General features: G+C 36.3%; 1 protein-coding gene across 1 annotated transcript in view; it reads right to left on the bottom strand.

The window, feature by feature from the left end:
- Positions 1–794: 794 nt before the first annotated feature.
- The window catches only part of IQCM (IQ motif containing M), a 324,469-nt gene continuing 306,950 nt past the window's right edge, over positions 795–18,313 (bottom strand). The window contains exon 12 of the mRNA XM_057726958.1: positions 795–898. Coding sequence (XP_057582941.1) covers positions 795–898 — 104 coding nt within the window. The remainder of the gene's footprint in view (positions 899–18,313) is intronic.

Below are 18,313 nucleotides of genomic sequence, written 5' to 3' on the forward strand. Positions count from 1 at the left end.
CAGTGAACTCCATTGCATGAAGTAGTCTGAGAGATTTTTTTTTTAAACCAAAGTGTCTATTACAGAGATAATAGATCAGGGCAAGGATTGAGAAAATGAAACACCTGTCATGTAGTTCCTGCTTCTTTATTCACACCAAGTCACTGTGCAATGCACAGATTCTGCTCCCTCTACTATTATTTCTCCAATCTCATTCACAGATAGAGGGAGGAAGGGAAGGATGAATGATGCATGGATGGATGGATGAATGATGGATAAATGAAATTAAGTTCAAGATTCTTAAGGGACTGATGATAGCCACTGTGCTTCTAATCTTTTCTGAATTAGGGCAGGTAACTCAGGAATACTGTATATTACCTCTCAGTTTTTCACTGTAAAGTGAAAAATAAGAATAGGGAAAATATAATATGGTGACAACATTAATAATGTATTTTAAAACGCATTTTCAAAAAAATGTGAGTTTTTAGAAATAAGAATCTTAACGTTTCTTTATGGCATTTATTGGTACTGGAACAAACCAAATTTAAGTCCAATGAAAGGAATACTTGATACTACGGGGTTTCAACTTCATTAAAATAAAACAGATGTCATTTATAAAAAAAGGTCCAATGAATGGTTCATCCAAAGATATTTAGTAATCATAAACTGAGGCTGAAGTTCTTCTTTGGATGTGCAAAGATGCTTGTCCTTTTTTCCTGCTGACAAGAATTAATCCATGGCCAATGTTAATTTAGGGCTTTGGATAGATAGGTGCAACTCTTAAGGTAACAACATTGAAAACACTATCTTACTTCTCATGATGAATACTGTTGTCTCATTTTCCTTTCTCTCATAGATTTGGCCACCAGCTTCCCAACAATCCGGATGTTAGCTCTTTTGAGTATGGGATGTCCACTCACTGTAAAACAAAATATATAATTACATTAATACATTTTAAATTATATGACAGAATGTACTGTGCTTTTGAAATCATAACATATTATAGGAAATCAGTTATGCTTGTGCCTAAAACAAAGACTTGACTTGGTGACATTTTCTTCAGGTGCATTGTGTCACAGTATATATCATGCCACGAGATTCAGCAAGAATTACTATTGGACCAAAGAGCTAAGAGAAAGGATAGCAGAATCTGGATTCCACCAATATACAGCATACTTGAAATAAATTAGATGCAACATATGTTTGACCATAAGAACAACAGCATTGAAAACTTTTGCATTACACTGTAATCAGTTCTGATACTGATATTCAAACCAGTACAAAGCACTATTTGTGTAGATGGCTTGAACTTGATTCATCTTTATGTATAAAATGACTTCAAATAAATAAAAGCTGTAGATTTACTGCGGACACCATTTTATACAGCACTGATTTATAGATATGGTCGTATATTTTGCCCTTTAAGACCTATTGCTGTTATTAAACAAAAACATAACCAACTATCAAAAAAAAGCAAAGTTATGAGAATATTCCTCATTACTAAAAGAAAATGAATGACGATGTGTTGTAAAAGAAGAAGCAGGGCCTTGTTGTTTTCATGTTTATCTATATTGCCATTAGATAAACAGAAAGGCTTATAATAACAAAACTAAATTAGACTACATTCAGACTATTTATAAAAATAATTTATATAAATTATATTTATACAAATAATTATTTATAAAATAATTACTGCAACTTTTTTGATACTATGCATTACCAACTATACATTTCATCAGGCAGAAAATAGCTGAAATACAGGATTACTCGAAGTAGGTAAAATAGAAGAAAAAGTGAATATAATGGTCCAAGCTCTTGTTCTTATACGTTTGTGAGTGAACCGAAATTTAATACTCAATCTTAGTTTCCTTATTTCTGAAACAGGGATAATATCTATCTTGTCTGATTGTTAAGGGACCCAAAAACATATAGCAAGAGATATATGTGTAATGATAATGTATTAATGTTGATTAATTGATTAATTAAGTATGACAAACATACCACACTAACACAAGGTGTTAATGAGGAACAGGAGAAGGCGGTTGCAGGCGAGAGGGCATATCAGAACACTGTACTTTCCACTAATACTTCTGTAAACCTAAAACTCGTCAAAAACACAAATAAAGTCTATCAGTTAAAAATAAAGATGTCTGACAATTGGTAAGTATTCAAAATATAGCTGCTGTATTATTATTATTTACACTATGATGTTATAATATATGTAGGCTTTATAAAGAGATTTCACTAACAATTGTGTGAAATGTGTACAGATTGGTCTCTGCCCCCAGTTCCTGGCACAGAGCTCCTAAAACGCTTATAATTTCCTAAGTGATAACAGCACTGGGAGCATCTTTTGCTCTAACGAGGTGACTCTCGGTGGGCTCCTGGGTGGGGGGGCTGGTCACCAGAAAGACCAACCCATGATTAGGAGCTTGGAACTTCTCCCTGACACTTCTCCAGGGAGGGACAGGGGCTGGAAATGGAGTTAATGGTCCACCCTGCCTATGTGATAAAGCCTCCATAAAAATCCCAGTCTTACGGGGTTCAGAAAGCTTCCAGGTGGATGAAAACATCCTCGTACTGGAAGGGTGATGCCACAGGGACAGAGGACAGAAGTATGAGACTCTCCCATATCTCACCCTACTTATCACTTCAACTGGCTGTTCGTTGGTATCCTTTGTTCTATTCTTTATTAAACTGGTAAATGTGTTTCCTGGAGTTCTGTGAGCTGCTCTGGCAAATTCATAAAACCTGAGGAGGGGGTTATGGGAACCTCTGATTTGTAGCCAAGTTGGACACAAGTTGCGGGTAACTCGATGACCTCCTACTTTTGATTGGCATCTGAAGTGGCGGACAGTCTCCCAGGATGGAGCACTTAACCTGGGGGATCCGACTGGGATCTGATGCTCTCTCCAGGCAGATTGTATCAGAATTGAGTAAAATCGTAGGCCATCCAGCTAGCGTCAGAGAATTGTCAGAAGAAAATTAAAAAAAAAACAACCGCACATTGGAATTGGTGACCAGAATCTTCGTTGGTGACTGGAAGTGGGGCTGGCACAATCCTAAATTGTATAATCTGTTATTTCATAAGTATTTCAATTAAATAAAGGATCATTAATTTTAGGAAGGATAAAAGTATACATGCTATATTTTAACCCTTTGAAGTTAATATTCTTGACCTTCATTTTTGTCATATGGGGGAACAGATTCAGAGAACAATACTTTTAATGAAAACAGCTCGAATCCTGAATAAAATATTAAATATTTTAAACTGCATTGCTAAACTGGCAGAGAAGGAAAAAAATGCAATGATCAAAAAAAGAAAAGTAAAATCAGTAACCTTAGCAGATATTTGAGTGCTAAAGCCAGTTGTTTTGTTGTTGTTTTGTTGTTGTTGTTGTTGCTGTTGTTTTTCTATGGTTTTCTGCTGAGCCCTGGATATCTGCGCTTCAGCCTTGGAAGGGGAGTGGGGTCAGGAGGTAAAGCATAGGGTTCACTCAAAATGGGGAGCCTGGCGTGAGACCACAATAGAGGGTGGGGAACCCAGAGACTTACACCATCAGAGTACGGTGGGATAACGCCAAAAAATAAAGTGGTGGGGGAGGACAGGGAAGGGAAGGGAAGGGAAGAGAAGAGAAAAATTCAAAAAAGAGGACAGCAAGGACAATTCCCCTTTTTCGTGAGGCTGGGTAGATGGAACAGAGCCTCAAAGCTGCCATTGGTTTGTTTTTCCTGGTTCATGTCACCTGTGTGGTCCAAAATACCTTAAAGAAACATAGAGTTTGTAGGGCTCCAAGAACAAATGAGAAAAACCTCTCTAGAGGAAAGCAACTTCAACCAAGTTCTTTAAAATATGTCATAGAAACATATTTTATTAAATCCCTATATGTTACAACTAGTTTTAAATAGAAAATCAGGTTACAAAGCAGTATCTACATTGCAATTGACATACACACACTACTATATATAAAACAGATTAATAAGGACCTACTGTATAGCACAGGGAATGTTACTCAGTACTCTTAATAATCCATATGGGAAAAGAATCTAAAGAGTGCATATATGTATATGTATAACTGATTCACTTTGCTGTACACCAGAAACTAATACAACACTGTAAATCTACTACACACCAATAAAAAATTAATTAAAACAACTTTTAAAAAAGCAGTATCTGCAATGTGATTCCAGTTTTCTAAAAAGTTATAAGCATAGGAGACCATGCACAGTATTAAAAACCAGAATAGTCACAGTGAATGGAATTATAATTTAGCTTTAGTCCTTCTCCCTTATCCATATTTTCGACAGAACGTATTAGCAAAATAACAATATTAGAGATTCTCAAGTTTCTAGATTGGAATATATGGTAGAAAGCCATTTTTATTATAGATAATGAATAGATAATCAGAAGTTAGATCTTTGTTCATACTTGAATAATTTGAAGAAATGATTTCAAACTAAGAAAAATTTCCAGTAAAATAAGATAATACGCTTAATATTCATTTTCCAGAATGTATTTCTATACATTCAGAAAAGCGATACTAAATTTTTCTAAGGGCTCGAAGATGCTTTTCCCCTCTGCTTTCTTTTAAACCATCTCCATGCGTTTATGCTCACAAGCCTATTTTATGATTTGTCGTGCCCTTTCCCTGACACACTCAAGGTTATCTATTATTCTACACTATTGGCTACTTCCTATCAGTGCTTCAAAATGAATCTTTGTAGAGCAACTAGGAAAGAAAACAAATGCAGAATGTGTTAGAAAATAAAATAGACATTTAGGTCATTGAGTATCTATTGAGCCTTATTTGTTCAGCTTCATGCTAAGGGTTATGGGGTGATACACAAGGCACTAGCTGAGACCTTTCTGGGTCTTCATCTCCCAATCCAGAAACAAACCAAACTAAAAACAAAAAAAATTGCAATTATTATGCTACTCACAGACATTTAGCTTAAAAAATGAAACTACCTACCTAACATAGTATAATGGCCCTGCCCACCGGAAGATTATCATAGTTAATATAAAGCAAAAATATAGTCCCAATGACAAACAATTAAGGACATATTTAAGTGGTTACATTTGATGCTCATATATAGCAGGGACCCAAATTTGAATCCAAGTTTTGTGCATCTGAGTATTTCAAACAGAGGCATGTCCAAGAAGACTGGCAGAGTAAATCCTCTACGGATCTCTCTGCAAAGAAAGACCAAGAACTCTTCTTGGGGAAAATATTCTTAATAGGAGAAGAGTGAGCTGGATAGAGTGGTCCAATAAGATGGTGGCCGTTGGCAGGGATGAGTGGTTTTATGTGCTCTGAGCTGCCTCTTGCTAAGATGATTTTACCTTGATTCTGCACTCCTTTCTTCCCCACCCTCCCACTCCCCAAGGAGATTCTGGCCTATAGCCTCAAGAAAGGAAGACCTAAATGAGAAAACGATGGAGCTGAAAAAGCTATATTCCAACACCATGTTCTCAGGATATTGAGAGAACAGGGCATCAGTGCTCTGAGATGGACAGAACTGGGTTACAAAGGCCAGGAGAGGGGCTTTTCCCTTCAGCAGGGCTTAGGCCCATATGGAATCCACATGGCATGGCATGGCCTGGACAGGTGCTGGTAGCAACTGCATCAGCAAGACATCTCCATCAGGCTTCCTGAGCTTCAGAGTGACAGCAGCAGACAGTACTGCAAGGGGCTGGGCGGGGAGGGGGGATTCTATGTTGCAGCCTAGAGTGGTGTATTTTGAGCACAAGTGAGATATCCTAGGAGAATGTCTAGAAATTGCTTTCAAAGAGATCAGAGTTTGCACAAGAGTAGGTAGAAAATTCTATGTGCCACTATTTTTGTGACTATGTATGTACCTACGTCTACATTGTTTTGCAATATTAAAGGTTTGCTTCCCACTCCTCACTATTCCTTGCTTCTGACTCTGCCATTCAGGCAATAGTAATGGTCTCCTCGAGGGTGACTGAAAACAATCACCTCGTTTCTGATGCATATCGATTTTGAAATAAGGAAAAAATTATAAAAGCTAATAAATATTCTATTCTTGAGTTTTAAAATAATCAGCTCTCTTTCGTAATCTGTAAAAAAAAAAAAGGAAAACATATAGCTATTTAATAACCATAGCTATTTAAAATGAGGTGAATAATTTTGTGACATTCCATATATGCATTACCCTCAAGCAGAAAAATCCTAGAACAAAGAATACAACTGCATTTCAAGAAGGTTTTCAAACACAAAGCAACAGCAATATTTTCTAAAGGAAGACATCTGACTTCTACTTGGAAGAATATGGCTTTGCTCAGAATGTGCAGCATTGGGGGATTCAGGAAACCAGAATCTGAAGAACTTAGCACATGGAGCCATATGGTAAGGAAAAATATGTGATGACATGAGAACCCTCTGCAACTTTGCGAACTGGACTAACAATTGGTGGAGGAATGAAAGAGGAAGTATCGATGAGCTCTTGAGAAGGGCCAGGCGCCCTATGCCCTTGTATCTTGCCCTGGGGAAACAGAAAATGGGAAACCGCAATGACAGAAAGCACATGTAGGTTGTGGAAAAATCCGGGAGTAAAGGGGTTTTGTTGAAGGGGGCTGCAAACCTCTTAGGAAATGCCATAGGGCCAATGTGGTACTGTATCAATAGCTGTGGATGGTGCCCAGGTGATGGCTCTGCAGGTTTACAGAACAAATTGCAGCCTGATGTGGTATGAGGAGAGCTACTGAGATTCAGAGCATCCCCAGGGGATGTGGGAATTCTGAGAAGGCTGTCTGACCACAGGATGCCTAAGGTCAGGATAAGGAACAAACTGAGTATCTGAACTTCAGTACTGGGGCCATGGCAGATAGTAAGACTGGAGGCCAGTGAATGGCTCCCAAGGTCCAGGTGGCATGATTCACAGCACAGGTGGCCAGCAAGGAGAAGAGATCACAGTGAGGATGTCTCTCACAAGATGTAAGGAAATGAGACAGCAGGCCTGTTTAAACAGGCTCCTGACACAAAGGACAAAGTTAGATGGCATACATAAACAATGAGAGTAGCATAGAAACACAAAGATAAAAAGTATCTTATAGAATATAGAGATGAAAGAAATCAGTCTGGTTACTAATAGGGAAATGATTTCCATGTGAAGCCTTTGACTCTACATACTGTGCAATCAGGAAATACAAGTTTCATCAAAAGTGATACCAGCTCACAGAAAGGGATGGGGGAAAAGGAGCTTGCCTAAGTAACTATGGAAAACAGTGCTTTGATTGGAAACTGGAGGCTAGAGACAAAATGCAGATGGATAGACACAGAAGGATAGATGCAGAAATAATTATAACTACATGTGCAAACAGGGGTTTGTATTCATATATATATTTCCTAGGGCGGTCCACTGAGAGAGCCTGGCAACAGTGATACCTCCGTAGCAATGAGCACATCTAGTGCCCAGATTTAGATTTCTAAAGACTATTCTCGAATAAAAGGAACCAAGACTCCTTGGAGAAACAGTTGCTTCTAGCACTAGGACAGATAATACAAGATGAGTCTGCAGGATCCTGTAGTGCCAAAGGAAGCGTTCAAAAACCAAAAGGGTAGAGGAACCTTGTAGAGACTCAGGAGCCAACCTGAAAAAGCTCCCAATGCCTAACGCTGGAACAATCTGAGCAACAAAACAGAATAATGTATTTTTAGATTATAACTCACAGTAGGAAAGAAATACACATAAGTACATATTGATGTAAATAAATGATTGAATAAACAAAACTAATAAAAGGAGAGGAAATACCTAATAATTCTTAATAACTTATGTCAATATTCTCACCTCCAGGAAAAAAAGTTTAATTCTTCCATTCCTCCCCTTTCTCTCCCACCAGTGTGAGCTGGACTTAGTTACATGCTTTCAAAAAATAGGTTGCAGAATGTGGGTAGGAGGAAAGTTCCTTTACAGTGAGTGGAGAAACCTGACAAACACTACTTTGGCCAGGTGATTAAGGTAAATATCACCGAGGATAAGTCATGTTGATAGCATGTTCCTGCTGATATGATGTGATGAGAAGGGCATTTCACCTCTGTGATATTGTTTCAAAAATGTATAATCTCAGCATTTAAAAAACAATAACAAGGATAACAGCTGCCATTTAACGAACATTCACTCTGTGCCAGGCACTGTGCTGGCTGCTTTACTTAGATTGTCTTACTTACTCTTTCTACCAATACCTGATGCTATCATCATTATTATTATAAGAAACTAAGACTCATATCAGTGGCATGTTTCATTGGGCTATAAATAATTCTTGATCCATGTATGGATTGTAGAGCCTTTTATAACAATTCATTGGAAACCATGGCACTATGTGTGTGGGTGTGGGTGTGTATATATATATATATCACTCATTTTTGAAGCAGCTCTAAGTTACATTAAATTATTGCTTCTTTTTTTATACATTTGTCCTGTATCTTCAAAATATCAATAATTCACTTCTTTGTCTCAGTGCACTAATCTCTATGAGTGTGTCCTGCAGGCGGATGAGTGTTCAATAAATAATTTTGATAATGCTTATTTTTGTTTTATAAAAATGACATCATACTATGCATATCTTGCTTTCTTCACTCAAGAAGAATTAATTCATGGAAATTCCTTCAAGCAGACTAGTATAGCTCCAATTCATTATTTTAAGTGGTACATAGTATTTTGTGATATGAATAGACCATAATATTCCTCTATTGATCAACGTTTACTTTGTTCCTCGGTTTTTCCAAATAAAAATAATGCTAAAGTAAGCATATTTTTTTTTATTAGGTAGCGGTTTTATTTCCATGTGATAGATTCTTAAGATGGAGTGCACACTCAAAAGTATATATAAATTTAAATTGGTATTGCCAAGGTGCTTTCTAAAACACTATAAGTTTCATATTTCTACCAGTAATGTGTGACAGTAGTTCTTTGCTCATATTCCAGCCAGCAATAGCAGCTATTGTTTTGTTTTGTTTTCATTTTGGCCAATGTAAAAGCTGCTAATCCATTGTCTCCTCATTGACTAGTGACTCTGAGCATCACTGCATATATTCAGTGTTGGCTTCACCATTGGATTTGTGTTTTGTAAATGGTTTCTCTACATCTTTTGTCTATTTTGCTATGATTGTTCCCTTGTTCCCAATTTTAAGTAGCTCTGTCTTCTAAAATACAATTTCACTCCAAATCAATTTTTTAAATAGATTTGCTTATGGTGTTTTTTCATATAAAAGTTTTGAAATTTTATATGTAATCAAGGCTATTTTTCTTTTGTATTTTTTTGAGTACTATCTTTCCTGCTCCTGCCTTAAATATGTAGTTCTCTAAATTTCCTCTCATATTTATTTATTTATTTACTTACTTATATACCTATTTATTTAGATGGTTGCTCAGTTTTTTCAATTGTGTCTTTTATTATCTATTGATATTATCATATGATATTTTTCTCCCTAAAAGTGTTGATGTAACAAACTATGGGAATAGAATTTTTAATTCTGAATACGGTATCATCCTTCTGTTGGTAACAGAATGTTTAATAGATGACTGGGATAACTTACTTGTGTCCAAGTTCTCTGTACTCATGACTACTAAGGCAAAGAATGCCAACCTCTTCCACCTTGTCAGAAATTTTTTTGGATCTTTTAGGCCCAATTATAAGAAATCGACTCTTAGTAAAAGCCCTTCAGCCAGGTTTATATAAAAGTGGCCAGGACTGCTTCCATGACCTGGTTCTCATTCTCTGACCAGTGGCTAAGCAATGAGGCTTTGAAGCAAAGACATTCCAGATGAAAATACAAGAGCAAGTCTAGAGTTTTCAAATGGAAATTCCTCATCATATTTCTTTAAGGGGGTGACAGAAAAAGACAAAGTAATACAAGCAGAAGACTTTAGAATCTATGTAAAACACACAAAATAAGAAATTTCTCTGAGCTGATGTAGATACTAATATTCCAAATGAATACATGAGATTAACACGAGAAGGAGGCCCATCTAGAAAACACATTTTAAATCCTAGGAAAAAATGTATACAAATGCATTTCACCCCAGATGTTCTCCATAACTTAGCATATTCCTTGGCCTTCTTTGGTTTTCCATCATCTCCTTGTCATAAAATGAAAGTGGTATGGTAGTACTATGATAATCACTAGGAAATACTCAACAACTGCTTCATTATTCATTTTAATCTACATTAGGACAACAGCAGAGTGAAGATTCAAACTGCCAAATCTCTTCTGAGAAGAAACAATCCCAAGAAAATTAAAGTGTTCCAATATATGTGTACAATGAAAAAGAGAAAACAAGGTTCAAACCATCTGTGTTATAATCTATTGAGCTCTAACTGAAACCAATTGATCTTAATGGGATTTAGATAAAGACACTTAATGGACAAACTTTTCAAAGCAGGATGGTCAATATCTCACCAGGAAGTGATAACAATTCTTGTGCTATTTTTAGCACAAAGCAAATTTTGGGATCAGAAAGACCAGAATTCAAATACTGGCACTTCTAACTTAGCACCTCTGTGTTCCTAGGAAAGATGAGCTTGCCCTTCTTCAACTGTAAAATGAAGGTAATAAGAGTATCCATCCTAAAAGGATTAGTATAGAAATTTAATGAGAAAATACACACAAAGCACTTGATTTAGATTCGAATACATCATAATGTCTTAATAAATTTTGGCTGTTATCATTGCCCTTCTCTTTTTTCGGTTATCCTTCACTGAGATGGAGATTGGTTTCTCAGCATCTGCCCTAGTATACATATTTTTATTCATTGGGTATATTGGGTTTTTTTTTAAAAAAAAAAGTAGTGTGCTTGCTATGTGAATGCAACTTCCAGACAAGCAAACAACCTCTTCTAATAGACCACCAAATTGTTTCCTCTAGCCTTTTCCTATATATTCTCTATTTACCACTGATGTGTCTACATTCTGATGTGAAGACCACTGAAATGTATAATTTTTCTTCCATTCTGATTGGTTTTCAACACACACCACTAGCTCCCCTTTCCACATACATACCCAAGTTAAATTCTGAGGAATATAAATTCTTCATTTTGTTCAGTCTTCTTCGATCAGTCAGATAGATAAGCTATCTGGTATATCCAAGAGATCTACCAACACACAGACCAAACTTCCTGCCCTCCCACCTCTCCCTTCTTTTGTGGGCATGACTCTGGAAATATTGAAAGACTCGGGCTGGTAGAGTTCCACCAGTTTCTTTTCCTCAGACCTGGAATGTAGGCAATGGCAACCTCTGAGCAAGCATATTTATTAAGGTATTTCAGCCCTTTCCAAATAGGATCCATATCTGTGGAAAGGCTGAGAACAGGGTATGTTCATAGGGTTAATATGCTCACAGTTATGCTTCACCACTAGATGGCACTCTTTGTCACATCAAAGCAAAAGTGAGGCCACTTCCTACTACCAAAATGCTCTGCAGTAGGCACTTGTCCTGTGCCTGAGAAATATCTAACAGTAACATTGACTTTGCCACTCTGAACTCAAATTACAAAGATTAATCTCCAGTGTAAAACCAAATCTGGCTCTGATAAGGATAGGAAAACCCATTGATCTCCACCAACAAGGACCTCATTTAATAGGTACCCACCTCCAATGGGCTGAAGCCTACCTGCAGTGTTGCTGTCTCCAAAAGTATCCACCTTTCCAAGCTCCATCATTCTAGAGGCTTATGGAATCACCTTCTACCTGCTCAGATTGTGTTGTCACTATGGTGTCAGACTGTGGTGTCACTATCAAGAATTCAGATGGGCTTCCAGTTTTATGATGAAAACTGAGATTAGTCAATACACCTTTACCATGTAAAACTCCTATGTAAACATGATCCAATTGTTCATGATTCTCCAATATTTGTTCTATTATTGCTGACAGGTCATGGAAGTTAATCTTCAGGCTGAAAATTCGCATTTTTCTTTCTCAAAATGCACAAGAACTGAACAGATAAATTCCAGCAACCATTTCTCATTAAGTCCACAACAGAAACATCTTTGTGGAGCTACGTTCATGGAAAAACCCCATTTTAAGCATTCTAGATCACACTTAGCATTTCATGCTTCCAAAGAAGCCCATCTCTAGAGAATGGCATGTTCTAATCATGACCAAGTTCTTTTTCTCCATGTAATGCTTCTTATGAATTTCTCAAGTTTAAAAAAAATTATTGTAATTATTCTGAGGCAAGATAAAACCTTAACTGCAAGTTCCACAGCCGTGGGCACATTCTCACATTCTCAGAGGTCCAAGTTTACCCGACATTCTCTGAATAGAAGAATTTTAAGCCCTTCAGAAATTAGGTCTCCATTGAGACTTGGTTAAAACTCATGTCCAATTGAAAGTTTAATGAAGTACTTCTTTAGACTTCTTCAATTTAGTAAATTTATATGGTGTTGAATAGGTTTGCTTCTCTTTCTGGCATGTCTTAAGTAGGGCATTCTAAACACAACTGTAATTAGCAGAAGTTCAGTTTTGTTGATAGCTCTCTCCTTTACAGCATCCTTTGACCAAGAAAAAAAATGGTGAAATGTATTCTTGGTTCAATTACAGAGTAATTTTAATGCTGAGTACAGCAAGGTGGGTTTAAAATTCTGGGTTATAGATCCCACAATGTTACCCAAATACAATTCAGGGGTTCACGTGATCCCATTTCTGACATACTTTCAATGATAAAGAATTCTAACTTTCACTCATCACAAGAAAATGCCTGAAATGTAGCTTCTTAAAAATTCTTTTAAGGTAATCCTTAAACGTCTTTTCAACAGCCAATATTTTTACATCCCCATCTGAAGCTCCATTAAAAATATTACTCTGTGTACTCATCACTGCTCTTCAACATCAATCCTATGAATCGTTTCAGACACTATCCTCAAAGTTTAACCACTCATGGCAGCTACTAAGAAAAAAAATCCATCTTTTTTCCTTTCATCCAAACATCAAGGTGTCCCCATCCTTCCCGATTCTCTCCTATTCCCATGCTGTTAATACACATATGCTCCTGAAATGCGGCCCTCACCCTACATCTCTACCTCTATAAAGCATCTCTCTGGAAAGACAATTTTCTTCTACTATGATTGATTCTGGGCTGACAGTCTGTTCCCACTCCCTTGAATTCTGGAGAATAAAATTCTCTAACATTCTAACTATTAATGTTGTAATGGCTGTATAGATAAGGAAACTCAGGATTGGAGAGGCTAAGTAACTTGTCCAATTAAGGGTTGGACTGTGAATGAAAACCTAAGTCAGCATAACTGCAGAGTTTGAGTCAGTCAGGTAGCATACAGTGGTTATGAAGACCAATGCTCGGCCATACAGCCTAGGTCTGGATCCGCACACTGCTGCTGACCAACTGTGTGACCTTGAAACAATCTCTCCAGGCTTCAGTTTCTACGTTTATAAAATGCGGATGATGACTGTATTGCTACCCATAGTTGTTGTGATGATTAAATGAGTTAATGCACCATCGAAATACGGTAAAACTGTTTAATGATTTATCAGTAATTGTTACACTGTATTGCCTTTCAAACTAAAAAATATTTTAAAATTGAAGTTCAAATTTATTAGTCAAAATAATACAGATGACTAGTTTCCAACTCAAGTTGTAAATATGGAGATAACTTGGCTTAACAAAGGGACAATTCACTGACATGACTATCTATGTCAGATACTTTATTAGCTGAACCCTCAATCAGAGTTTGAAAAACATGACAGGTACTTAATGATGAGGATGCGGATGAGGATGAGGATTGCTAACATTTATTGAGATGGTACACTAGGTACTCATTTGATGCTGTGACAAGTACTTTAATTATCTCTATTTACAAATGAGGAGCCTGAAGCTAACAGGTTAAATAACTTTCTCAAGATCAAGAAGGCACTAAATGCCAATGCTTGGGCTTCAACCCACTGGGGTGACTGCAGAGCCTAGAGAGCCTACAGAGCCTACAGAGCCTACAGCTGACATGCAAGACAGAACTTAATATATTTTCTGATGAACATGTTTCAAGTATTCATAAATCTAGTTGTATTTCTAAAGTTTATCTTTTCATTGCTTTTACATTTTGTGTACTCTAAAGTTGTTCTCCGGTCATAGACTCATAGAGTCTGTTAGCAATAATAAGTTTTAGGTACTAAAAAATAATTAATGTAAAATGTTCACTGAATCTTAGAATAACAAGAACTCCAGAAGATGTGCTTGCTAAACCTATGGGCATGAAGATGAATAAACGTAAATGTAATTTTCCCAAGAACCCTGTGAGGTAGCCGCATATTGAAATGGAGAAGGCTAAAGTCCAGGAAGGTTGGGAGCAAGTCTAAATCCACACAGACAGTCAATGTGAATCGGGATTTGTAGCAGATTAGTTTTCCTGATCTCAAAGTAATTTCCACTAAACTGATCAAAAGGGAGTAATGTTTCTTAAATTTGCCAGGTATGACTTTAAATTTTTTTTCTTCTAAACAAACCTAACTTTAATAAAATCGATCTGTATTCATACTATCAAGTGCATCTTTTTAAAAATTTTACTGTCATTGTTTGCTGGTTTTGAGAGACAAAATTATTAGTGCTACATCCTAGAATCTGATTGGCATCTACCGTACTGGTAGTAAAGATTTTACATATAACATCCATCATATCATATCTAGATAGCACATGAATATTGTGTACCAGTCTAGACAGTTTCATGCCTGAGACAGTTTATAATACAATCTGTGTCTATAAGATATAATAAACAGAATGGGTTTATTCTGTTTCTTTTCAGAAAGACTGCAAAAACAAAGACCTCGTGTTAAATCTTCAGAAAGAAAACGTTCTGGACTGATTTTGTTACAGCAAATTCAATAACTAAATGTAAGATGTTTTTAAAAATAACCTTGATCTCATTTTGTGTCAGACACTCTTCGAAGCATCTTATTTGTACTATTTCATTTATTTCTCATCACAACCCTATGTGACATGTACCACTACAGTCTCAATTTTATATGTGAGGAAAGCAAGGCACAGACATTTTAAGTAAATTTTTCATAGTCACAACATCCTATGGGATGTTACTATTGTAATTCTCATTTTATAGATGAGACAACCACGGTTCACAGAAGTTAAGTAACTTGTACAATATCATGTACTTAATAATGGCAAGATCGGGATTTGAATCTAGCTGGTCAACAGACTTTGTACTTTTGCCTTTTGTCTGAATATTAATTACCTGCATACATATTTAACTGAGATATATATTTATATGTTGCACAAATATTTTATGCATGTTATGATCTTACCTCTAGGAATTAAATTTAAACTAGTTACACAAGCATTTGGAAACATTTTCTATTCTCGGGTCTCGATTCTGCAGAGGATATTATGGCTTGACTCCTCCTTCAACCTTCCTTCTAGATCTAGAGCAACTAGAAATACAAAAACTGTACACAGTATTTCTGAGATGCCCTTGAAACTGAGTCTGTATGTTAATTACTTTCTATCAACTAGCTACACTTCCACAGGGATTTGGAAGGCAAAAGTGATGTGGAGATCATTTTTTCACCCTTTTTCCTTTTCTTTCTGCTAGCAGATAAGGTCAAAGAAAGGCGAGTTTGTTCTGCTCAAGTGTTCCAAAGACTCTTATCTAAACTCCTGGATGACTAGAAGTATTTGCAGCAGCAGCAGCAACAAAAACATCTTTGTGACTTCATATCCCGATTTCTGGATCAGCTATTGGGGTGTATTCTTGCATTCACAGCTCCAACGGCAGCCGCCAAGATGGTAGCTTTCCTGGTAGGTCAGGTCTTCACTGCTCTGAGAGTCACTCTTACAAGCCCAAACTAGAAACCACCCCTTCCCCATTCAACATTTTTTATATTTTAAATTTTTTTTAATTTTATAGATCTTTTTAAAAAATTTTATTGAAGTATAGTTGATTTACAATGTTGTGTTTAATTTCTGCTGTACAGCAAAGTGACTCAGTTATACATATGTATATTCTTTTCATGTTCTTTTCCATTATGGTTTAACATAGGGTATTGAATATAACTCCCCGTGCTATAAGTAGGACCTTATTGTTTATCCATCCTATATAAAATAGTTTGCAACTGCTAATTCCAAACTCCCAACCCATCCCTTCCCCAACCACCCCCCTTGGCAACCACAAGTCTGTTCTCTATGTCTGTGAGTCTGTTTCTGTTTCATAGATAGGTTCATTTGTGTCATATTTTAGATTCTACATATAAGTGATAATCTTATGGTATTTGTCTCTGTCTGATTTACTTCGCTTAGTATGATAATCTCTAGGTCCACCCATGTTGCTACAAATGGCATTATTTCATCCAACATTTTTTAAAGTATCAATTTATTGTATCAAATCCATTTCTTCTTAACATTTCTAGTGTGCTTTTCATTTCCTGCGCTGAGTCTTGACTGATAAAGTGTTCATTATTTGAACTGTATTACTGCTGTCTGGTAGACGTTCTTAGAGCTGATGCCTTTTAGAGACTGTGGAGACACTGAATCTTGCAGTTTTGTCTATTCACGCGTTCTGGTCCATCTTTCTCATCTAGTCCTCCTTTCCTTAGTAACCCTGTCCATTCACTACTTGAAAACCATTTATGAAAACCATTTTGTCAGTCAAGCCTAATTTATCCCTTGGTTTCGGTTTAGGAATGTAATATCATTTTGAAAGAAAAAGAAAATTCAGGAAATAGAATGTTTGTTTTAAGGCATTTAAAATGGCAATGTTTCAAATGAAGGGAAGTTTTTTTGTTTGTTTTTCTCTTCTCTGGTGTATTTAAACTAGGAAATATGCCCAGATCCCTAGCTCCCAGCTCCTGCCACTTTTCACCACTGCTGCTACATCTTTTGCTGCTGCTACTGTTGCTGCTTCACCCTTGCCCTGAAAATTCTGTTTCAAAAAGGAGTGTAGGTACTGTACTTGATACTTGGCATTTGTCACAAAATAGCAATGTTTTCAAGATATGTGTGTGTAAAAATTAGAGGTCAAGATCATGCCAAGTCCCTTGCCTCTTGCCAAAGTTTTGCACAAAATCTTTTGTGCAAAAAACTGTTTTGAGAATCCCATCTTTTTTTTAAATAGGATATTCTTTATTAGCAAAGTTTAGCCTAGGAATAGCTATCAAGGAAGTCCCAAATCCATTCAGTTAAAAAGCTCAATAAGTTCATATCAAACAATAAATATTGGTACCAGAGCACCTTGCTGAATTTGTTCTCAGCTGCACACTAAAATAAATACCATACATATTTATATGTGATGGTTGTTGGGAAGAATATCAGAAGGGTAAACAACATTTGGGGAAACCAACAGCCATTTGTTTCTTTGTACCTGACCAAAAATATGTTCAGCTGGTATTTGTGCTACTACATAGATGGGCGCCTACAGCCCATCTGATACTTCTGCTTTCATCCTTTCTCTGCAGAAGGGAAGAGGGAAGGAAGAGACAGAGAGACCAAAAAATATGCCCAAGTTCCAAAATGCCACGGCCAAAGCAGAGAAGTATCTTAACGAAAGAGAAAGTCCTTGTCACCAGGAGCTAAGTTAGCTCTTACGTTTTGGTTTCTGGATGGGAAGGATTTTGTAGAAAAAACAAATGGTATTAAGTAAAATACAATTTCCACTCTCAAATTCTTTCAAACATTAGTTTGAAAGTTAATCAGGTTAGTGCACTTCTGTGGAAAGAACTGGCACTTTTTGTGCTCTGGTTTCTTTTCAGATCTTTTACACAAACATAAATATGATTCCCATTTCTATTTGCTTGTTATTCCATTGCGGTTTTCCTAAATATTATAATTCATTGATTCTTCCTCCCAGTTTATGTTTCTTTAAATTCAGATTGGAAGTATGGAATTTCCTTAGCAAATAGTATTAGATGCTGCAAGATTATTTTAATTTACATTTACTTTAAATAGTCATTTAATGAAAAAACAAATGTCTATTCCATTTTCACTGACAGGGCCAGAGGGGAATATTTGACTATTTTGTTTCCAACAATTTATTATGAACACTTTCAAACATACTAAAAATGTGAATGAATTATGCAATGAATCTGAGTATGTGGAATACTTAGGTTCTACAATTAATATTTTACTGGACATTCTTTATCATGTATCTCTTCATCTACCTGTGCTTTTTAAGGATTTTGTAATCAAATAATAGGAAAAATCAGCTGAAAAACATGGGCATGATTGAATATAAATCTCATCACCCTTAATATTTTCAACATTTTGACTTTGCTTTTTCCTATCTAAACATTACTATAAACATTTGGAGGATATTAGAAATGAACACTGGGATTATGACTCGTATCTCAAAGTTTTCGGCA

Source organism: Hippopotamus amphibius, chromosome 3 (genome assembly GCF_030028045.1).
Source record: "Hippopotamus amphibius kiboko isolate mHipAmp2 chromosome 3, mHipAmp2.hap2, whole genome shotgun sequence".
Lineage (NCBI taxonomy): Eukaryota > Metazoa > Chordata > Mammalia > Artiodactyla > Hippopotamidae > Hippopotamus > Hippopotamus amphibius.